At 49.3% G+C, this 24,032-nt stretch overlaps 1 protein-coding gene across 1 annotated transcript in view; it reads left to right on the forward strand.

The window, feature by feature from the left end:
* LOC121080654 (paired box protein Pax-5-like) overlaps positions 1-24,032 on the forward strand; it is a 124,549-nt gene that overhangs the window by 67,342 nt on the left and 33,175 nt on the right. The window contains exons 7-8 of the mRNA XM_040578795.1: positions 884-940; positions 4,646-4,775. Coding sequence (XP_040434729.1) covers positions 884-940; positions 4,646-4,775 — 187 coding nt within the window. The remainder of the gene's footprint in view (positions 1-883; positions 941-4,645; positions 4,776-24,032) is intronic.

The raw sequence follows: 24,032 nt of genomic DNA on the forward strand, positions 1-24,032 counted from the left end.
CTTTGTGTGGTCCCTCGAGAGGGGTGCAGGGTCTGTGCTCTGTAAAAGGGACAGAGCAGGAGTGGGATGGATTTGCCTCATGCTGGCTGGGTTGGGGTGCTGCCCAGGGCTCGTCCCTGGCCGTGGGACCTCCCTGTTCCCTACACTGGCATCCCAGGACCAGGCTGTTTCAGGGAGCGGTCTTGTTCCCCACTGTGCGTCTATCTTGCCTGCCACTTAGGGATAAAATTCCAGGTAAATGTCAAGGAGAAAATTGCTGTACATGTAGGGTGGGTTGACCTTTCGGTAGGTTATGGTCAAGCATCTTTGCTAGGAAAAGCGCAGGGTGAAGCCGGTGACGGGCTGTCTCACCGCTCGCTTCGTTGTAGTGCAGCCAGAGACGGCAGATCCTGCCTCCTGCCACACCATGGAGATTGTTTGCAAATGGTACCCAAACACTCCTGCACTCCTTTCCCCTCCGTCTGCCCATCACCTGCCCTGCCCCAGGGGTTAATATTTAGAAATAAAGTTTTTTGTGGTAGAGGTGGATGTGAAACTTCACTCAGCGCAGAAACCTTCCCATTTGCTCCCTGCAGCGAAGGCTGGCGGGGGAAGGACCGTGCAGACCCCGCCGCCTGTGAGAGGGAGTGTGCTGCTGCCCATGGGCATGCAGAGACCACCCCTCTCCTCACCACCCCCCGCCAGGTGCTGTGCCTGCTGGGAGGCCCAGCCCCAGCCCCCTGCCAGGCCCCCCGGTCCCATCCACCTGAGCCGAGCGGGATGGGGCAGGGGGAACGCACAAGACCCTGGCTTGCCCCTCCTTTTGGTTTGTCCTTCTCGGTCTCTCCTTTTTATATTCCTCGTTTCACATGTCTTGTGTTTTCTCTCCTCCATGCTATGGCAGTGGTGCTCCATGCTGATGAGACAGTGCGTGGTACAACCGCAGGCAGTCATTTTTCAGGTAATTTCTAGGGTACTGAACACCCGACTCTTGCTTTTTCACCTACTGAGCAGCAGGTCAGGCTTCCCGCTGCGCGGGGAGGGACCTCTGGCCATGTCCATCCATCCCGGGCTGCTCCTCGCTGGCGGCAGTGCCGGCTCACCGGTGGAGGAGCCAGATCTGAGACCCCTTTCTGCTGCCCCTGCTGAGTGGCTAGAGAGGCTTCTGGGGAGGGTCGGCAGGAGGGTCTCGATGGGCCCACGAGGTGAGGAGCTGCTCCATGAGTGCTGCCTCCCCCCCGGGGTTTCTTCCCCTCTTCTGGATGGGGTGACTGGAAGGATGAGCTCTGTCTGGGGGGAGCGGGAAGAGGGGATGCCGCTGTGCCCCTCGCGAGCAGGGGAACACCCGGTGCTGCAGACCCATGGCACCAGCGAGGGTTGCTGCTTCTTCTTGGGGTGCTGTGGTCTCCCAGTCCTGACGCGGGGGTGAGGTGGGCTGCAGACAGTGCCCACTGGTCAGTTCAGGGGGTAGAGACTCTTCCGCTCTGCACCCCTGGCTCCCCACTCTTTGGGGGCCAGAAGGTGCCTTCTGCTGGCCCTCACCTCCCTGCCACCCCTCACTGTTGGCGGTTGGCGCGTGGTTGCTGTGGCTGCTGGTGGCTGGTCACTGGTGGCTCCGCGGAGGGATGCAGGCAGAGTTTTGCCTTGGGAAGGGGGAAGCAGCTGGAAAATCCCTGAAAACCGCTATTCCAACCTCTGGGAAAAGAGGTGCAGCTCCTGTTCGCAGCAAGCTACTGTGACTAAAAAGTGGGAAGGAAGCCTAAATCTCTGTTTCCCATGCGTCTTGTCTTCTGGAGCCCTGCAGCAGTGCTGCCCAGCTGTGGACCCTCCCTCCGCACTGTGCTGGGCAGCTGTATCGCTTCTAGTCCCTACGGCCTGCAGAAGTGGTTCTGCTTTTTGGGGCCATACCGCTGCATGTGCCTTCATCTCCTGGTAGCGAGGTGGCATGGATGAACACGGGGTACCACCATCCTGGCCCCTGGTTGGGTGTGCTACACCTTGATAGCTGCTTGTTTCTGTTACTGAAATGGGTCGGTCCCTCTGAGCTTGAAGGGCCAAGCTCATGGCTTATTGACATAGCGCTTCCAGCTCGTTGCAGTTGAGAAGTGAGACCTGGTCCTGCTTCCTCCTAGGTCAGTTCCTCGGACCCCAGAAGGGAAGCAAGTGGTGGTGTTTTAACATCTGCAGCCTGCTCCAGACTCCCATGTCTGGGGTTTGCAGGCAAGGGCTTGCACTGGTTCCAGCTGGATTGTTGCAAGATGCGGCAGCCCCAAAAGCCATTTTGGACTGTGGGTGCAGATGTGCACGCCCTGCGCCAGCCCCAAATGTCACCCAGCCTGCAGCACAGCTGGATGCTCCCTCCCAAATGACAAGTGAGCAGCTGCCCCTTCGTAAGCTGGAAGCCACATTCACACCCTGCCTGTGGGGAGTGGTGGATTGGGGTGCTGCGGGAAGATACAAAGAGGTTTTCTAGTCTGGGTACGGTGTGGTTACAGCTTTCTTACAGCAGCAGAGGTGACATCAGGCATCCTTCCCCAGGGAGTGGTGTGTGCTCTTCTCCAGGCATCAGAAATACTGAACAGCAGCACGAAAGGGCAGCGTTTTCCTTTGCCGTGCTACAGTCCCATCCCATGCCACTCGTGCATCACCAGCTGTCCGGGGTGTCTCTGCAGGGCTGCGGCCATGCTGTTCCTCCAGTGTCTTTCAGATCAGGGCTTGGGGGAGTGAAAAACCCCCAGTGGTGCCACTGCATGTGTGTATACCCAGCACAGGGGGAAGGTGCAGCATGGAGTGGTGTGGGAAGGCTGAAAAACGCACCTTGGTAGGCCGCAGAATGAGAAGAAGGAGCTTTGGTTGCACTTGTGGGAAGGAGGAAGGCTGGGACCATTGCTGGCATCCTCCACAGCGGAGGGATGCTCCAAGGGCTGTCCTTTCCAAGGGGCAGCAGTGGGGCTGGAGCAGAGGCATGCGTGTCTTCGAGGCAGCGCTGGTAGGAAAGGGGCTGGGTGCACGAAGGCCAGGGATGCATGGAGGCATGGGGGGCACCGGAGGGGGGAGAAGCTGGAGTGGCTGAGGAATAGGTCAAGTTTAATGCAGAGGTTAGGCAGGAGCATGGGGGAGATGGGTTGTGGCTGAGAAACCTTTGACCGAGAGGACCCTGTAGTGCTGACCTGTGGGCCGGGTGAAGGGACAGCATGGCCAGCAGCTGGTCAGTGGCAAAATCTATTTGATGTGTTCATCTACAAGAGGTTTGTATGGGGGATCCTTCAAGGTCACAGGGTGTACTCATGCCTCTCGCAGGTTGCATCTTCAGAAGAAGTATGTGTACGAACACAGGCCTGCTAATACAGGGTTATCCACGTAAATTAACTTCTGATGGAGTGAGAACTGAGCAACAGAGACACGAACTGATACATCTGACCTGAAGTGCTGAGCTTGTGGCAAATACCAGATTGTGTGCTGGGTTCTCGGACACTTCCGAGAAACTTGCAAGAGGGAGAAAGATGTGTTCACTCAGACCAGCTTTTCTTTCTTTAAATACCCAACAAGTTACATTTTTTATGTGGTCACTCAAAAAAAATCAGGGAGTCTGGGGTTCCCCTACATTGCTTCAGTCTGCACAGCTTCTGAATTGACTTTGCAGAAATGCAATGGGCATCAGCCTGGGAGTGCTTGTTCTTCAGTTTGTCTGTTCCTGTTCCTGTTCTTCACTCGAAGTCGTCATCCTCCAGCTGTTACAGGCAGGACTACAATCTCACAAATAAGGGATTAAAACGTAAAGCGCAAACAGCAACAGGGAAGGGAGAACTTCGAAAGGAAGAAGCTTCCCAGTTTTGTGTGAACGATCCTGACAATAAGAAATCATGGAAAAAGGCAAATGAAGATGAGCTTTGTGCCATGTATACGGGAGTCTTTTTGAATGTATGGATTGGCCTCACCTGCTGCAGACTGCCAGATCTACCTGGACTTTTACAGGGTTATAGGACAAAACTAGTCTGATTTCTGAGGACCTGTGCTCACTTACTGTAGCTTCAGCTAATGAGATTAGAACATTCCCATGTGAGATGGGAGAGCATCCTTAAACCAGTCAGGTGATTTTAGTTTTAAGTAATTTGGACATAGAAACAGTTGGCTAAAAATCCATCCGTATGCTAGCAAACACTCATTTATGTGAACTTTGTTTCTTGTGAAATGATGAGGAAATGCAGCATTCCCAAGAAAAGGGGGGAAATGGGACACCCTGTTTCCAACTGCTCATTAGTGCATGTCTCTTCAGGTGCCACCCCTGAAATAAGGAGGTTTCAGGTTAACCGGCATAAACATTTTTTCTCTAACAAGCAAGTAACGTGCACTCAGCAGTTACAGCGCCCAGTCGCACTACAAAATTTCCTCTTTAAGGAAAGCCTGGTTATTTGTTCATGAGTTTGGCTTTGGTTTTATAAAGAAAGCCCATTTTGGTGTTCTCTGAGAACATTGGTGTTAACCACAGACCCACTTATTGAGCATTTTGAATGTTTAACAGCCCTATGTAAATGTGTGTCACCTTTAAAGCTGACTGAACAAAGGATTTTTGAGTACTACATTGCATCTACTTTTTCTCATACAGGCAAAAGCTCTTGAATAGCAAATTTGTTATTGCTAAAATGCCTGTTGTTTCTTTTTCTAGGCAACTGAATACTCAGCCATGGCATCATTAGCTGGTGGATTAGATGATATGAAGGCCAATATAACCAGCCCTACTTCTGCAGATTTGGGAGCGAGCGTTCCTGGGCCTCAGTCATATCCTATTGTCGCAGGTAAGCAATTTTACAACGCTGATAGGTGGTGTGAAGTGTGCGAGTGTTCTTAGTGCAGCGTGATGCCCTTCAGGGAGGAGTTCTATCAGCTGCACAGTCGTTTGCTCAAACAGACTCTTTTTAAGTGTGAGCTCATACAGCTCTGTTGCAAGTCAGGTGTATGGCTTGTATAAACTAGTGGCCTTCACTTGGAGCTGACAGATGAAGCATCCATCCCTCTTGTGCAGGAAGGGATAGGTGCCTCCACCCCAAACTTGCGTCCTGAGTACCGACATGGAACCAAAAAGTGAAATGCCTGCCTTTGCTTTTGGGCTTTGTTGCTTGTTTTTCATAAAAGTGCCCGGCATGTTTGGCTGGATAGGGTTTTTATGACAGTTCAAACTAGCCAGAATTTTTTTTTTTGCTTTTCATTCCTACAAATGATTGTGTTTTCTACTATTTCTGGAACTGTAATTGTGCAGCAAGGCCAAGTGTTTAAATGAAAAGCAAAGGTGGTTTGTTCAAGGAGTGCAGCATCATCTGCATTTATTTAGCAGGCATAGGGTGAGAGTTAGGGCACAGCTAGAATTTGATGAATGCTTTGCTCACCTAGTTAGTTGGGACTGACCCCAGTGCTTGGAAGCAGGTTACCCAAACGGTAAGAAAATCACGATGTTGTGTCCCAGATGAATTGTGGGAATTGGAAAAAAAGGATTTTAAAATTTAAGGCTGTAGGTTTCACATATGTGTTACTTCCATCCTTGTGTCTAACCTGTGCAGATTTCATCGTTGGATTTTCTCCATTTTGCCCAAGATTGGATATACTGGTTTATTTTGTTGCTAAAAGGGAAGGTGATGCTGTTTTTAGTATAGTACTATCATACCTTGAAAGCTTTACAATCTCAGCTAGCAGGAGAGCAGTTTTCAAAATGAATGTTAGAAAATTGATGTAACCCAACATGGTGTCAGTCTTTGGCTCTTCTTGCCAAAATGTTAAGACTATTGAAGAGAAATCGGAGAATGAACCATAAGGAAATAGATATTTTTACCTTGAAGTGGGAGGGCAGAGATGTCGAGAAATTACCTGTCTGGTACTGGGTGGATGGTTCAAGTGGTAGGCTCACAGACAAGAAAGGTGTCTAGGGGTGGCTGGATGGACAGGAAGAGGGATTTCTGGACATGTGTGGCTTATAACAGGTGGGGAGATAGAGCATAGTTACAGAGATAGGGAATATAGATACGTATATAGATACAGAAAGCACAAAATAGAATCTAAAAGAAATATAAAAGCAGGAACACGTTTAGGGTCATAAGCCACCCATACAGCCTGTGAAAATTCAAAAGAAATGTCTTTCTAAAGCAAATTACTCTGTAATTGTTTGCTATGGAGCTCCTTGCATCTTTCTTTGAAGCCTGAAGTGCTGCTCATTGCAAAAGACCTAGGCTGCTTCAGCACATCACAAGTGGCCTGTTGCCCTTTGTTCATCTTCTGGGTTTTTGTCTCTTGCTCATCTGAGTCTGTGGCCCTGTGATAAACCTGATGTCCTGCCAGAGGCATTTGTGCTCTGCTGATGAGCACAGCCCAGCAGCACCTTGGACTGCACAAGCGGATGCTGTGGGCATCACTTTCTGGGGTTCTCCCGGCTGGGAGCATGCACAGATCACAGTGCAGGATGGGAACTGATGGGAGCTGTGTCTTGAGGGAGAGGCAAAATAGCAAGAAATTGCTGAGCTGCATTATCCTGGGGTGAAAGTTAGGAAGGCAAGAAGATGATTGAGAAGCTGAATGCTTCCTCCTTTCCATGTTCCTCTAAAGAACTGCATATCCAAGATCTGCATCTGGCCAAAACGAGGTTCAGCCAAGAGCTCTTGTTTTGCAACAGTGCTCATTCTTTTTTGCTGGTTTAAGCACTTGTGCTTCTTACGTGACTACTTCCTTAGACTTTGGTGAGGTGCCGGATCACATTCGTTAGAGCAAAACTGACTACAAAAGTGACGCTGCGGAGCTCAGTATAGATTTTGCATAGGTTCTCCCTGTGATACTACCTACACTTCAGCAAAAGTTCCAAGTGTTCAATTTACTAGGGCTCTTCGAAAACATGGAGCAGACTTTATGAGTAGCAAGTCTAGAAAAAACCTGCCATTGGTCTTAAATGTGACACGGTGAGAGCTATAACAGAACACGTTTTTCAAGGCAGTAGGTATTTATATCTTTGATTTGATATTGCTGTAGAGTTTTCGAACGCCTGCATTCATAAAACAGATTTACACGAGAATATCAAAACCCTTTTAAAACCTATGCCTTTTGATGTATTTTCAGAGGACACTGACTGTTTTCTTCACTTTTCATTCCATAACACCCATAGCAACTCTTTAGTGCTGCTTGTGCTCTGGGAACGCCCAGAAGCCCCCGGCATGATCTGGGCCCCAGGGTGCTGGGCACGCACTATACGTCCGTGTCATGCTTCCTACCCCGCGGCTTTCCTTAAGAGCTGAGGGGGTGTGCAGACCATCAAGGGCAGGAAACTTTTAGCAGCAAGCCGTATTTTATCATGTGCAAAGCATGTAAGAGACGGCACGCTAGGTGATGCACTTCTCGCCATAGAACCGGACAGACTTCTCTCCAGAACGAACTCGTTTTTTCAGTCATGCCTCTTTTCTGACCCTGTTCCCTTGGTGGGACGGGGGATTTGGAAGAGGAGATGCATTTATTGACCCTTTTTCCTGTGTAACCAAGAAGTGCATATTGCTACAGGCTTTTCACCTGTAGTATCACTGAAAATCAGGAGCTGGGCAGTGATGCATGACAGTGGTTATGAGTGCGAGGTCCAGCAAACATTTGCTAACACATCACACGCTCCTCCTGCTGGGAACTGTGTTGTTGCCTGTGGTCTAACCAAAGGTGTGGTAAAATCCAGTGGTTTAGTGTTCTTAAACCAGCGCTGGGTTGGGCGGGTGGGAGTAGATGGTAGGTAAGGAAGGCAACACCTGGAAGAAGGTTAGCTTTGTATCAGCCCAGCTTTGGTGGGCAGGCACCGACTGATAAGAGAAGTCCTGCCAGAGTTAGGTCCTGAACCTCAGCCCCTTGTCTGGCAGGGGGGAGCCTGAGCCTCTCAGATCCATGATAGCATTTCTTCTGTGAGCTGCTCCTCAGTTGGAGGAGGGATGGCCAACTTAAACTCCAGTCTTTTCTTGAGATTCGTGAAGTTGGGTTGCTTTTAATTTCTGCACCCTTTTTGGAGGTTTCCACTATTCCTCACTCCATGCACTCTGTCCCGTAATGCATCCAGGCAAACTCAGAGCTGGGGACTGAAAGCCTTGGGGGACGACTTGTTTCAGTCATGCTACGTAGTGTATTTCCAACTGTCAAAGTGAGGGGAGACTGGATAAAGCTCTGCAAAATGTCTGTGTCCGGTGGCTGCCGGCCTCTACTGGCTTCAGAGGCTGACCTTGACTTCTCAGTTGACATTCCAGATCATAAACACTTTCGTAACAGCTTCACTGTAATGAGACCAAGAGCTGCTCAAAACACTGGCAAGCGAGGCGTAGTATCCAGAGTGGTTTGTTGGTGGGAAATGTCATTTGTATCAGGAACCCTGCCGGTGTGTGTGAAGCAGAGCTGTGAACGTGTGGTTGTGTGACAGAGTGGGGCTGTTGGTGGGTGTAGGGGGGAAAAACCTTTTAGAGGCAGAGAACTTGAAATATGACATAGAGAAGTTGGAGCCAAGAACACTTAGGTCCTTTTGATAGCTGGTATCTGCTGTTCAAGCTTAATCATTTTTTATGAGAAATTGTGGAGACTTTCTGGGCTGCCGTATGCGAAGAAACCAAAGTCTAGTTCATCTTGTTAGCCTTAAGTCTGTAAGAGAGATTGTAAAAGAATTTAATGCAAATAAAGGTAAGAATGGAGGTCTTAAGTGGATTATTATCACGGTCTTCCATTGTTCTTGTTGCTGGGCTCTGGTGTGGGTGGCAAAGCAATGTTGAGGGTCGACATGCAAAAGAGCCTCTGTGCAGTTGTTGGTAGAAAGTGTTTCTATTTCTCAGCAAGCTGGTAGATCAAAACATTTGGAATATTTCTTGAAGGTGAAAGAATTGCTTAAATACTGGCAATTGTGCCGGTACTCGCTGCTAGAATACGCCTAAGGCGAAATTTAGTTACAATTTTCAGTACCGCTTCATCTACCAGCTCCAGCTAAACCTCTGATTAGAGAACCACTCGATTTCTGTGCATCATTTTTGTGCCACATTAAATATTAAGCTTTTTAAGAAAACAACCTTCCCTTACTGTTTGCTGCCACAGTCCATAAGTGCTCTCTCCATTTACAAGCCGATGACATGTGCCCAGCTCATTGCTGCTGTAGTCAGCAGTTTCCGAGCATCCCGTGATTGTTACTAATTACCTGCAGATGCGTTTTCCCTGCTCCAGCGTGCTGATTTCAGCGTGGTCGGTATCACTTTGAGAGGACAAAGTCGTGCTAAATTGACACCTTTGCGTGGCTCTCCGACACGGCGCTGAGGGCAGATTGACAAACCTGTGGGCAGCCCTGGCTGCGGCTGGCTGCAGAGTCAGTTTGCATTAGCGGAGCCAGCAGCAGCTGTCGGCCAGCCTTGCACAGCAGCCAGAGAAGCACGTTTCACCGGAGCAGGTGATCTGACGCGAACTCTGTATCGCTCTGTTAAAAGAAGCGGCGCAGAGCAAAGCGTTGGCAGCGGGCTTTGCTTTTGTTCCTCTGGCAAGTGTTGGGAGTGGCGGAGCCTGGTCCCCTCCCATGCTGGGGCATCTCCATCATCCCTTGCTCACCCGCTGTTCCTCATTGCTGCCAGGGCACTCGCCGTGCATTTTGCAGCTTACACACCCGTGCAGGGAGAGGCTGAGGCTCTGCCAAATACGGGCAGGTTATTCTTCATCCTCTGCACCCAGCCTTGTAACCACGCCACACGAGGTGTGTTACCTTACGTGCTCCTTCACGCGGTCGGCCCTGGAGATGGTGCTTCTGTAGGGCCAAGTGCCTTGGCTTTTCCTGCACATTTCATATTCCCATCAAAAAGGTGAGAAGAAACAGAATGAAACCAGGAGCAGGGTCAGTTTGTCATCTGGAGGGATGGGGAAGGAGGGGCATTCTCAGTGGCTGTCACCTTAAGTTACCTGCTCTGGCTTGCATTGCTGGGCTCAGCCACTGGACATAATGGATCCCAGACTTCAGGCTGAACTGAACGTTGAGCAAGTGGGGCAAATGCGTCTGGCTGAGCAGATTCCTCCACTCCTGGAAAGATCAGATTGGCTTTTTCCTCAGTGTGGATGAATCCAGCACCTTAGGTGCAGTGTGTTATGCCCAGTAATTTCACAGAAGGCACGGGTTTCTGGCTAATGCAGGCAACAGCAGTATGTTTAACCATCCATGTTCCTGCGTATTCTCTGTATTTTACATATGTGCAAGGCCAGGCTGGATTTGGCTTTGAGCAACCTGGTCTAGTGGAAGATGTCCTTGCCCGTGGCAGCGGGGGTGGATCTGGCTGCTCTTTAAGGTCCCTTCCAACCCAAACCACTCGATGGTTCTATGATGATTTGATGATTCTATGGTATTTTGTCAAATTTGTGTAAGTTAGGAAAATGAAAATGCTGAAATCAGATAAAAGATGAGCTGTTTCTTGCTACTGTTCTGCTGTAACGCACGGTCCTCAGCTAGCCTCTCAGCACGCTTTTTCTTAGGAGTGCTCAGTCTGTTTCCTGACATCATCCTGCTTCGTTCCTTCCGTTGTGCTGTGACTGCTATTTGTGAGCTGCTGTTTCGCCGGGTTTTGTTGAATGGCAGATATTGTTGGTCACTTCCGAAGCTAAGCCTGAGATGGTGGCACTGCAGTCCTTGCAGTCCTCGATTAGGCAGGGTCAAGGCCTTTTTGAGCTGATGCTAAGGAGGGGTCTTTTGCAAGGGGCAGGACTGGAGTGCACCGAACAGAAAGCAAGAGTGGGAGCAGCTGGCAGATGCAGCAGTTTGTGCAGAAGGATGCAGGGAAGGGGGCCAGAAACTTCGTATGCATGCTTGGAAGTGGTGATGGCGTGCCCCGCGAGTTTGGAGTGTTTGGACTTAGGAAGGGGAGGTTCACAGAGGGAGCCTTCCATGTGCATCAATATGTGATGGAGGGCGAGCAAAGCAAATGGAAGCAAACTCTTCTTGATGGTGCACAGTGACTGGGCAGAAGGCCACAGGCGCAAACTGAAACATGGAAAACTCCTCTTACACATGAGAAGAAACCTTTCTTCCGTGAGGGTGGTCAAACACTGGCACAGGTTGCTCGGAGAGGCTGTGGAGCATCCATCCTTGGAGATGTGCAAAACCTGATTTGACATGGTCCTGGTGACCCTGCTCTGAGCAAGAGCGTTGGACTAGATGAACTCCAGAGCTGCTTTCTAACCTGAGAAACTCTTTCTGTGAGAGGCACGGTGCTTCCATATTGCTGGGTAGGAGCTGTGTGTCATCGTTTCTTTGGTGGCATTGTGCCCAGGTGGTTCTAGACCGTCTGCAGTCTATGGAGCTGGGACCACTGGTACCTTCTGAGGGTCTGCCTGTAGTGGGATGTGCCTGAAAGTGGAGTAGGTGGGGGAGGAAAGTTTCTCGTCCATTTATTTTGCTCTATCTGTGCATGTGTTTAACAGAACATTCTCTAGATACCACAAAACATGGAAGAAAGGATGGATATTTTGCTGGTTTCGTTTCGTTTGGGATTTTTGGTCGTTGTTCCCCCCCCCCCCCCTCCCCCTGCCCTCTTTTTTTTTTTTTTTTTTTTTCCCCTGTTCTTCCTCATCCCTGACTCTCTACCCACCCAGCAAATATACCAGCTCGTGAAAGCTTTCCCTGGGATCCTTGACCTGACTGGATCTCGCTGATGAACGCGGTAAAGGCTGTGTCCCTCTGGGAATGGCTGGGAGAGTGTCAGGAGAAGAGGGGCGATCGGCGCTGTTTACGCAGCTTGGAATCTGGCCTATTTATTTTTGTGGCTTTGGATATTAAGTGTCTGAGGGGCGCGCTAGGGAAACCAAGAGTTTAGTCTTAGTAAGAAGCTGCAGGCGTGGTGTGTGGTGAGGTGTGTGTGTGTGTCTAGGTAGAGTATTTAATCAATGTGGATAGTTAAGGTGGGAAACTGTCATGGGCTGAACCCTTTGGTGAAGGTCCACGTAGATCCTGAGGGAAGATGCTGCCCTCCTCAGCCGTGGCTTGGCAGGATTCTTGGGTGCTCGTCCCAGATCAAAACCAAGTCACCGCTTCTTTCGAAGTTTTACCTTCTCTTTGTTATTGCCAAGCTGAAGGCAGATGTTTAACTGATAAGCAGTGCTCTTCTGGTGCTGGAAGGAGCTAAGAAAGGGCTGCTTCTTTCGGCCTAGGCCTTGTTTGATCTGCCTTTCATGGACCAGTTTTGATGATGATCTGAGACAGCCAAGTACTTTTCTGTGTGCAATAGAAACAATAACCTGAAGCTCAGGAGCAAAGATAAGATTCCCAGTACATGCCTTTGAGGAATGTGCAGTGAAACAGGACTTTTCACTTTTACTTGCATGCCTGATGTTCATTGTGAAGACAGCTATTTTAGAGATGAAGAAATGTAGTACAGGGTCAATGTTTCTTTCATCTGAAGTCCAAAAGTGTCTTAATAATGCTGGGAAATGCATTGTGAAATCTGCCATTGGCGATTCCTGGGGGAAAAAGAGGATGTTTATTTTATTTGTTTATTGCTGTATATATATATATATATATGTATTCTTGCTGTATATATATATATAGTGTATATACATAGGGAAAAAAATATTAAAAAATGAAGCCATCTGGTTGATTCTGCAGTTGTGGTTTGTTTATTGTTGTGAAGTTCCAGGTCTTGCTGACCACAACGAAAGAACCTGGTTTCATTAGGAAACTCGATTTGACCCTTAAATGCATTTGCTACTTTGCATTTTCAGAATGATGTGGCAGTGGACTCTCTTCACCGATTCCTCACCATTTTATGAGGTCAGTGGCTGGTCATCCCAGCAAGATCTCCAGGTGGAAAGGAGAGTGCACCTGCAGGACATGACTTATTCCATGCATTTTGGGGTATAAAGTTAGGGATCTGCATCAGAGGGTACCTGTTTCTTTCCAGGGACTGTTGAGGGAGCAACGAGCACTTAGCTTAAGCCAGACAGACCTGCATGGGTGGGATGGACCTGCCCCACAGAGGGGAAGGAGGGTTGCATGAAAGTCCTGGAGGGAATCGTTATCCGGGTGATGTTTGCTGAAATATGGGTCAGCAACAGTTTTACAGCTGTGTTTTCACTGGCTGAATGAAAGGATTTTGATTATTTTTGTTTCCAAGTAAACAGTATTTGCAATTTTTTAATGAAAAGTAGTTTCAAAGTGAACAGTGTATACTACCCATTCGAACTGTCTGAAATAGAGAGTAATGTAACATTTTCAGAATTCCTTCTTCCTTTTTTCTTCCTTTTTTCCCCTCTTTTTTTCCATAAAATCCACACAGTCTTGAAGAAAGTAAAGAAAGGGTTTGGTTTTGTTGGAATTGCTTTTTCTTCTGGAAAAATGCTTTGTTAAATTTTTTGTTGGCTAATCATAATAGCAATAACAAAAGGTCTTCTGAGGCCGTTATGTTTTGGTCATATAATCTCTTTACGTGGAAATGTTGTTCAGTGTTTAAACATTATCACCAAATTATACTTTTAATTTCTGTGGGTCTGTTTTGAAGTGCAAATTGGTGTTGGTAGATGGCTGGTTTCTAGTGCAGCATAATGCTAGATTTACAGCTTAGTCTCTACATTTAATAGATAAAAGTGCAGATGCATTTTCCAATAATCTATTCGTCACTCCCCATAGGGCCTGTCATGTTAAAGACTTGAAAAAAGGCCACATAAACTCCCGTGGAAAGGCAGCCAATCTGAAAAACAAAAGTGTCATTTTTAATGATAGGACAGAGTCTAACTGAAAACACCATTGAATTTTTCCATTTTTATGAATTCTTATCTTGCCATTAAAAAAGAACAAGCGCATTTGAGAAAGCAAACGAGGCCACTTGTACCCCACTAAGACCCAAGCTATTAACTGCCTCTTTTGATGATGTACAGCCTGACTCTGTTGGGAGTTTGGCTGTGGATTTAAATGTTGAATTTAACTATGGTAAACATGTTTTGGTGCAAAGCATGTATAATAACAATTTGCATTTACATAGCATCTTTTACTTAAGGATTTTGCTATCTCTAATTAATTAAATCTGTTTCCCCCTGCCCCTAATACCACTGTGGTGTGGATAATAAATACAATTTCAAATCGAGCAGCCACGGCAGGAGGATTAAGACAAGAGGGTTCTGGTACCCCCGTGCTGGTCCTGATTGCGGCGGGGCTGGGGCTTGCTGTGCAAACACACCGAGCAGCCTCGTCTGGTGCTCACCCCCTCTGAAACACTCAAATAAGATCTGGACATCAAACCCACTGAGCACAGGTGGGTAGAAAATGCCCTGCCAGCTCCACCTGCGGCATCTCCCACTGGTGTGTGTGGGTCCTGGGGATACTCACCCACAGCTGTGCCGCCACCACCACGGCAGCCAGGGCTTTGGGTGCACGGAGCTGGCGGGGTGGCTCGCCGCCTCATTGCCTTGCTGCTTTTTAGGGCGTTAATGGCCAATTCAGGCCACAGGCAGCATTTTTCCTTGCCAGAGAAATGCTGTAAATCTGTCATAGATTTCCAAATAGGAAATTAAGAAGAAAAAAAAGAAAAAAGAAAAAAAAGAGAAAGCGAACCACTCCAGTTAGCATAAATGCTTCCAGATTATTATTTTTTTTTGGCCTGCAACAACAGCAAAACATCTGAGAGTGTCTGCGCAAGCCACCAGAATGATATTTCCAGGTGGGCAGAGCAATGTGTTGGTTTCTGTGCATATGCACGAGCAAAAATAAAACCTAGTGGCAGTCTGAGTCAGGCTACAGATACATACCGTTTGTAGGATGAGGTAATTGGTTTGATGACAGTGGTTGAAGATACCTCCAAACTTGCTGCACCACCGATGATAGGTCACCTTAGCTGGCCAAATATGAGTCACTTCTCATCTGATACCAAACCAGCTGGGAGATTCTGAATTGTCAGAGGGGCAGTTTGGGAAGTGAGCAGAGGGAATAGTAAACCAGAGACAATTTGGGGGCTGTGTGCACTGCCAGGTGATGGAGAGCGTGCCACGAGGATTCTTGCTGTCTGCTATCAGCTCCCACTGTCAAACTGTCACTTAGAAATCGTGCCTTTTCTTTTTTTGGAAATCTCAGAAGAGAAACTTGGGTAGACTCAAGAAAGAAAAGCTGCAAAATATAAAGTGTCCAAAACTGCATGAACAGCAAGCCTGGTGGGTGATGCTACCTCCAGGTGCTGAGCAGCTTCCTGAAAGGCTTGGCTCCGAGGAGGGGCCCTCAAGGAGGCAGGCTCCCCAACTTCGTGCCGTGATCTCCAGGATCCATGCCACCGACAGCTCCTTGCTGTTCCCAGTCAGGAACTGGCAAAAGTGCCCATCGCTGAGCAAGGGGAGAGGAAGCCAAAGGGTCCGGATGTTTTAGTGATGTTGCAGCATGTTTTGGGAGAAGGGGAATGTCTTCTGTTGCAGGGGAGGAAGGAAAGCTCTTGCTCATTTTTCCTACTGTCTGTGTTGAAAGAGCTCTTCCTGTGGTTCTGGCCCTGGAAAACACTGTGTAATCTATGAATAGAGATTTTATAAACCCATTTGGACCTTTTTTTATAGTGGACCATTGTTTCTTTATGACTTCGTATTACATGGGGCCAAAAATGTGTGAATTTCAGGTTTTGAAGTAATCTCTCGTAAAAATGTTGAACTGTAATAAAAAAAAAACCACAACAGAAAATACATAAAGCAAAATGCAGTGGAAAAAAGAAAACGTCACTGGCATTTCTTCAGAGTACAGGGTACCTGGTTTTGAGCTGCTTGATGAAACTGGCACATCTACCAACAGTGAGGAATATCACTTGTGGAAATCCCACGAGAATCAGCAGGGACAGGGACTGCCTGTGCTGCCAGGGACTTGACACCTGACTTGTGATTTTTCCGTAGGTACGGCTGAAAAGTGAATACAGTGAGGGCATGAAAGGAGGATCCGTGTCCCACTGGAGTTTTTCTTCTTTTCATCCTACATTCTTTGCAACAATTTAAATTCTTTGAGCTCAGCCCTGTGAGGACAATATATCTTTTCTGAGCTAACTCCTAAAATAAGGCTTGTGCGTCAGCAGTGTCGCTCTAAAGAGGGGGGGATATATGTGGGTTATCCCCTACCCAGCAGATTTCATTTCTGGTAGCTGTGGATCCAGACTTGGTGGCCTCCCCAGAGGTGAGCATCCTCTGTGGGAAGGCTGGTCCTGGACCATCGGGGCTTGAGGATCTTCAGGTGAATGAAGGGTTTGGAAGTTTCAGGTGGGAAGCCATCAGATGCTGCTGCAGTTGCAATAATTGCAAAGTCTGTAAGAGAAGTGTGGGAGGTTGGGGGATGTGGATGAGGCTCCCTTTGTCAGCAGATCTGTTTCTTGGTGCTGAACAGAGGGCTTGCTTCTGCTCCTTCTGTCCTTAGTAGTATTGTAATCAGGATGGAATATGGACACAAACTGTTCCCAGGCACTGATGTAGACTTGAACAGGTGTGGTAGCAGTTTGCTGCGGAGCAAAATCGTGCCCTGTGCTGCCTGACCTGGCTTGGTCCCATGGTGGTCACCCAAGCTTGCGAGACAGGCACTGGATCAGAACAAAGTGAAGCTAGGACTTCACCCAGCCTAGCCTGGGTGGCAGAGCTTCACCCGGACCCTGAGCTGGCTGAGGAGCATTGCCCTGTGTTGCCCTGCCGATCTCTCCCTGTGGAGCTGCACTGGCCGCTCCCCAGCAAGCGAGGGGCAGACACACGTGAACCAGCGGTCACTGGTGATAAACTGTGTGCCAGGGATGCGTGGGACGAGTGTCACGTATGTCACACACCATACATACACGAGTGGGGTGCAGGGGTGCAGAGCCGTACTTCTGCTCTGCATGCCCTTGCCTATGGCTGTGGAGGTCACACCAGAAGATGCTCCACGCACCTCCCGTGTCCTGCCCCAGAGCATCTCCATGGTTTCATCCCCCCTGGAGTAGCCCGTGTTCACTCTGGAGTCAAACATTTGTGCAACCACCTCAGCATCGCCAAGCCCAGCTGCTTTCCCCAGTGCACGGGGGGTGCTGGCTGCTGCCGTGGCCTCTTGCTGTGAGGATGCACAAGGCTGCAAGAGGCTCGTCAGTCTTGCAGAGGTGTGCAGAGGTGGGATCACCACCTCACGGCCAGGCACACTGTTGTCCATTGTGTAAGAGTTCATTGCTGCTTAACAGGCTTGGGGATGCTCTGCTGCAGGCGGCTTTGTGCAGCTCACTGCTCAGGAGACACATTTTGGCCGTGTTTTGTACTGGGTGTTTACCATCTGCAGGTCTCACCAGCCCAGGTTTTAATGAGGGAATCTTTTTAAGTTCATAGAATCACAGGATGGTATGGGTTTGAAGGGACCTTAAAGACCATCTAGTTCCAGTCCCTCTGCCACAGGCAGGGACACCCCCCCCCCAGCCCAGGCTGCCCCCAGCCCCATCCAGCCTGGCCTTGAGCCCCCCCAGGGATGGGGCACCCACAGCTGCTCCGGGCAGCCTGGGCCAGCGCCTCACCGCCCTCACAGTAAAGAATTTCTTCCTGATATCTAATCTACATCAGTCCTCTTGTCATTTAAAACCATTAGCCCTTGTCCTCTCGCTGTGTGCCCCTGTAAAGTTCTTAAGATAAGAGCGGGATATTGGTGGGCCCTTCTGTGACATGGATGAACTAACTCTGTGATGCTCCTTGGCTGTGTTATGAGTGATGGCTTTGGTACTGCAGCAGCGGTGGCCTCATCGGTGTCTTTGAGCGTGGTGTGGACTCTGAGGAGCAGGAGGTGGCCCTGTGAGCCCTGACAGGTGTGCCTGTGCTGAGCACTGCGCTGCCTTTCATCTCCGTCCACCAGTGGGCTCATCCGCTTCTGGAAATGGACCCATCACCCATTCCCCGGGGGAGCTGCCTCCCCAGCCGCTCAGTTCCCTGTGGTGGGCAGTGGTGCCTGTCTCTGTGCTTGGCCCCTTGGAGTGATGCAAAGCCAATGCTCTGGTGCGTCGCATCATCTGAGGGTTCGTAGACAGCAGGGTTGCCTCTCTGCTTTCATCTGCAAGGTGTTGCCCGTAGACCCTCATTGAAGTGCTCTCTTTCTTCAGCTACTCTGAGAGGTCCCCTGGCTGCAGCAGACCTCAGGGTGTGTGTGGGGGGGGGTGTGTATGTGGGGGGGGGCTGCACACCAGCCCCATCCTGCTGTGGGAATGCACGATGAACCTGCAGCCCTTGTGGCAGGGAAGGCACCATCACTGCTGCGAGACGGTGCTACAGGGCAGCGTCAGACCCCGGCACTCCCCACCCTTCCTCTGGCCCGGCTCTGGACCCGGCACCTCGGTTGTAGGCAGCGGGGACTGGTGGTGGCACCATGCAGGGGGCTGGAAAGGGGTAGCATAGCACTCGGTCACCCTTCCAGGACACGGTCCTGGCTTCTCCTCCCCCGTGGACCCCTTGGGGTGGTGGGGATGCCCTGCAGCTTCGCTCAGCATCACACATGCCCTGTGGAGAGCCAGGCAGCTTTGCCCCATCATCAGAAGCACTGTCCTGAAGGGACTCTTTTCTCTGACCTTTGTAATTATTCCTGTCCAATCTTTCTTCGTGTTTTCTTTTAATTATTTTTCCCTTTCTTTTCTCCCTCTCTTTCCCCGCCCCCTAAAACTCTACCACTCCTCTCCAGTGTATTAAGGATGTGAGTGAAATTGATGGCTGGAACGTCTCAAGCCTTTATGATGATGAATGACTTTCACTGCCAAAGCTTTTATTGTCTGTGATTTGGGAAGAAGGGGAGCTGATTTATTGTGGCCGACTGTCACACCATTTAATACAGTTATAAATCCTGACGCCGTGACGGGCGCTGTCGGCCAGAGACCTCCTCCGGCCACTCTCCCACCTTGCTTTTGTCTCCCCGCTTGCTGCCCTCAGTGGTGCTTCTGGGAGGGGAGCAGGCAGGGAGGAAAGGTGAACCTGGAGCTGCCACGTTGGAGGGTGATGGCCGAAGGCTGGGCAAACCCTGAGCATCTCACCTAGGGACAGGCAGGCTGTGCAGCCCCCGGCTCTCATGGCGGGTGGAGATGCCCAACAGCCCAGCCCGGGGCACCACTGCAGCATCCCCCGGTCTGGGGGGCCAGCGCTGGTGGGGCTGCTCTGGTCCTGCTTCAACGTGGCAGGAGGGGAATCTCCCACTGGGACTTGGGAGCAAGATCCAGTTCCACATCTCATTCTGTCCTCTGGTCAGAACTCACTGGACGACACTTTCCGTAAAGTAATCTGTACGCTTATCGTTTTCTGAACTACCTGGTGCGTCAGTTGAGCTACACATCTGGCTACATTTACGGGAGATGCTATCTACCCACCGGGCAGCTAAGGAAGGACGTGGGACTTGGGAGTATGAACTCGGTCCTGCTGCTTCACAGGGCAGATGAAAAATCAATTGTGTCTTAAAGCCATTTCAAATGAGGTGTGCCAGGTTCTTTCAACTAAAGAGAATAAAATACTGCGATTTTAAAAATTAGAAATATTTTGATGGGAAAATACTGCAACGCAAGTATGTCATTTCCACAGCTTCACTTCTTCAATCACAGTATCCAGGTAAAATGCCTGATTTCATCTTTCCATCTTATTCCAGGATAAAAATAGTGTTATTGAAATATCAGAAAAAAACACACTTGTGTTGTTGATCTGGACTTTGTTGAGCCCTAATTAAGATGTTAAAATCTAGGGTGTAAATATTTCTCTTGTGAGGAGCAGAAAACTGCTGATGACATTAGCAATGATCCTTAGATTGGAAATGTCTCCATCTCAGATTAATTCCACATGCAGATCATAAATATTGATTCTTGTGAGATGGAAGATTTCAGCATGGGTTTAACCACTCTGCAAAACAGGCCCGTGAAAGCTGTTGTTTGGGTGGGGTTTTTTTCCCCCTCTGTGCTTATCTATCAAGCCAAATAACTGATTAGCAATATACTCCCTTCTTCCCATTCCTGGATGTGCTGCTGAGCTAACAGGGTTGTGCCCGCTGTGTCAGCGCTCGCAGGGCTCCCGGGCACCGAGAAGTGTCTGTCTGTCTGGCAATGGATGCGACAGTGAAGCTGTGGCTTGTCTGGCATCTCGCTGAGCTTTGGCAGTCCCCAGTATCCTGCTGCCATCGGGTGTTCCCAGCTGCAGTGGTGCCCTGGGCCAGGCTGGATGTGCCATGGCCCCGAGCGATGATGAGACCTGCCAGCACATCACCCGTCTGCGGGGTGGGCGTTGGTTTCAAGGGTCTGGCCTGGGGCAAGCAGGATTTGCACTGAGGCATAGCTCCTGGGTTTCTCCTGCTCTTACTGCTCCCAAAAGCCCTGTGGATGTCACTGCTGTCCTTTGCAAGGTGACTGGAAACCCGTGTCCTTCTCTTTCACCTGCTCACTTGGCTGGGTTCATCCAGGCTGCTGCTGGACCACTGGCCTACTCTCCCGTGCCAGGCTGGGGAGCACAGAGCCCCTTCCCCCGCAGTACTGCCCCAGCCCAGTGGGTCATGACAAGGACCCAGGGCTCTGCAGACCACCAGCAAAGGCTTGCCCGGCTTCTGGGACTGTCTACGGAGCCCCACGCACAGCCCTTGGACCTGGGCTGGCCAGAGGAGGTGGGCTGCCCTGCCTGCTGCCACTGGGGATGCTCTGGAGCATGGGTACCAGCTGGCTTGTTTCGGGCAGGTGGCTCATGTCACAGCCTGGCATCCCCCAGGTAGCAGCAGCCCTGCTGCCGGTGGGGGCAGTACCAGGTGGCAGCAGGCAGCGGTGGCCACCACTGTCCTGCTCCTCAGGGAGCGGCAGTGGCAGCAGATGCTGGTGGAGATGCTGTCACCGTGCCTTTCCTGAAGCACTACTGAGGTGCCAGGGAAGGTTCTGGAGATGGCTGTTGGCTGCACTGCCCAGTAGTGGGTAAGGGAGCTGCCCGTGTGCTGTTCCACCTGAATTGCCTATGGACAGCAGGGTCTTCTGGCCAGGTCTCCGAAGTAAATCTGGCAGGTCCTCGCCCTAAAGGATGCTGTCCCTTGTGAGCAGCTCTGCCATCCTCGGGGCAGCTCCTGGCCTGAGCAAAGGCTTTTGACCCAAGCATTAAACTGGAGGACACGAGGTATGTGGGACCCCCCAGCCTCCTCAGGGCTCAGGGCTGGCTCTGACGTGCGTGTCCTTTTTTGTTCACTGCTAAATACTTGCTAAATGGGCTTAACGTGAAAACGTGCTGGGTTTTCATTTCTTGAAGAGGGCTAAGTTAGAGGCCAGCCACCTCTCCCCATACATTAGTTTTCAGGAGCATCCATGGCTCCACAATGAAATGCTACCAATGCCCTTGTTTTCATCCTGTAGCTCCTAGCATTTTTTTCTTGTCGCTCCAGTGGCTGGACCCCTGTTACAGCTAGAGGAGTCTGTCGTTCTTCATAAACTGGTCCTAGTTTTCTAGTCCTCTTGGTGCAAAAAAAAGGCTAGAAAATAGCTTCTGGGCGTATGCAAAAATCCAATCACTGGAAAAGAAACAAAAGGGGAAAATACTTCATTTAAACTTCTTGTGATAACTCAGTTCCACTTGCTATTTTGGTAGCGCATTGAACAGCTAGCCCTGAATTTGCAAGGACAGAGATCCCTCAGACCACAAACTTTTTGAGCTGCAGATCTTCTTGGTCATCTTGCAGCTTTCCAGCAGCATAGTGATTACAGTAGAGACAGTCTCACAGAGCCTGCTGTGCTGCTCTTACTAGAAGTATTGCTGTGCTGCAGAAAGGAAACAACAATAAAGGGAATATGTTGCTTCTGCATGCGTTAAGAGCACTGATCAAACCACATGAGATCCCATTTCAGACATAATGTGCATTGGAGGGCAAAATTAGATTGAGAAGTAAATGGAGCCTAAAATTTCCATAGCTTTATTCGTCAGAAAGCTGTTTCATTGCGTGGTTTAATTCTCCTATTTTTTTTTCATTCATTGCATGTAGTGTGCTAGCTGGAGTACATTTTAGAAATAATGGGATGAAAAAAAACCCCGTCTTTAATTTGGCCGTGGTTGTGAGGTGTGTAAGGGCTGTTCAGACCTGAGATGCAACGGGATATGAAATGCAGAAGCATGTTACATGGCAGCAGAAAAACAGCCAGATTGGCACTTTCTGCATTTTAGCAGGAAGAGGCATTTTATTTGGGGAGTTTTTTGGTTTTGGGTTTGTTTGGGGGTTTTTTGTCGCTTTTAGTTTTGGTTTCTTTTGCGTTTATTTAAGTTCTGAACTATTTGAAGTTGTTTTTATGATTCCTATTTTAAAGCAAAGTATCATTTCATTGCTGCTTGTAAAATACACTGCACAATGAACTGCACTTGTCTGAAAAATATTTTCAAGGCTAAGACCTGCCGTGGTGGTAAGCCCATTATTTTTATGTGAGATTTCTTTTCTCTCCCTTTTTAACATGTCTGTTTGACAGGAGGAGGCTAACTGGTCTCTCAGATAAGTAGACACATGGGGTTTTTTGCCTTTGAAGGCAACACTTGATGTCATTTCCAAACTAACGCAGATTGCCAAGCAGAGCAGTTGATGTGCAGCGAATGAATCCTTTTTTGAAACAGTGAAAACTGCAAATCGGTATAATTGACACCAGTGGTATGACCAGAGCTGGAGGAGAAGCCTGTGCACGTCTCTGTCCCGTGTACACCCTTGTGGATCCCTGCTTCCAGGCTGCATTTCCCTGCAGAGTTTTCCTTCCAGAGCCCGTGGAAGCTGGCTTGGCTTCCCTCACACTTCTTCATCAGTTCCCATGCAGTAATCGTCTGCAGTGTTGCCTCTCCCCATGTTGCGTTATGAGCTGTGGAAGTGCAGATGGGGAGAGGTGTGCATTTGGGGCTGGTTTCAGCAAAGTCCCTGTGCCCTCCTTGTTGTCGTCTGGGACAGAGGGATGCCAGTTCTCACCTTTATCCTTTGATCTCCGTATAAAGAGAAGGTGTGACCAGGCACAAAACTTCTTTCAATATGCCCATCGGTTTTCGTGTTAAGTATGTTGTGGTCTTGTCTTTGAGATCTCATTTTGCCCGGCAGCAGACCCCGTCCTGTGGGGGCCAGCACAGGCCGCCTTCCCCTGCTTCTGAAACCTGGGGTCCAGGGAGATGCTTCTCCACGCTGGTGGAGGGACTGAGCCCTTGTCCAGGTGGGTGGTTGGGTCCTTCTGCCTCTGTAGCCCTTTTTGGGGTCCCCATCTCATGCAGGGTCCGATTCCCCTTGTCTGTGGCCGAGCCCTGTGGACCCAGCAGCTGCTGTTGTATGCTGAGGTGTACTCAGAACTATCGACTGCAGGGAGTGGGTTTTCCTGCCTTGTGAAGATATTCAACATTTTGACTTTTTTTCCTGGTCCCTGAAAGCAGCAAACAAGGTAATGACAGTCCAGAGGCAGTGAGCACCTCTTGTCTTCACTTGGACCACTTCTTGTGTCTGTCCCCAGTAGCCTACATTTTACCAAGAAAAGTCATCCCCAACTTGAAAATTATTTTTTTAAAAACATTTTTGATTTAAAAAAATCAAGTTCAAAAATTTAAATTCAAAAAGTCAAAAAATTTAAAAGAGATTAAAAAAAACTAAAGGAAAATCAAATATTCTAATATCTTCAAAGCTTTTCCCAACAGCTTTCAGAGTTAGAATACCCAAACGAACAGCCTCTCTGTACAGCATAAACTCCAGATTTCCACAGTTCAAGTGAGGTTTTGGCATTTCTGTCTCTTTAATGAAAAGGTTTCGTTAAAGAAGGTCTGGGCTGGCTCTGGCCTAAAGGTGAACTGGATGGCCGTGGTCTGCTGCGCCCCCCTCACCGTATGCCAGAGGATGCCCCAGCGCCTGCCCAGCGCATCCCTGGTCCTGAGCTGCGCAGCCCGGTATGCTGGCTTGTCTGCCTGACCGCGCTTGCTTGGCTTTCCTCTTCTTTTTTCTTCCCTTAATTTTATTTAATGAGCCGACATCGCTGTCGTTAAAACCATGCAGGGACGAGCACCTGCGTGGGGCTTGCAGGCTGTGCCCCAGGGGACCCTCTCCTGTGGGGTTCTTCTCTGGCTGCAGCGGCGTGCCCCCTGTGCTGCTTGTGCCCTGCTGCTCT

This window comes from Falco naumanni, chromosome W (genome assembly GCF_017639655.2).
Source record: "Falco naumanni isolate bFalNau1 chromosome W, bFalNau1.pat, whole genome shotgun sequence".
In the NCBI taxonomy this organism is placed as follows: Eukaryota; Metazoa; Chordata; class Aves; order Falconiformes; family Falconidae; genus Falco; species Falco naumanni.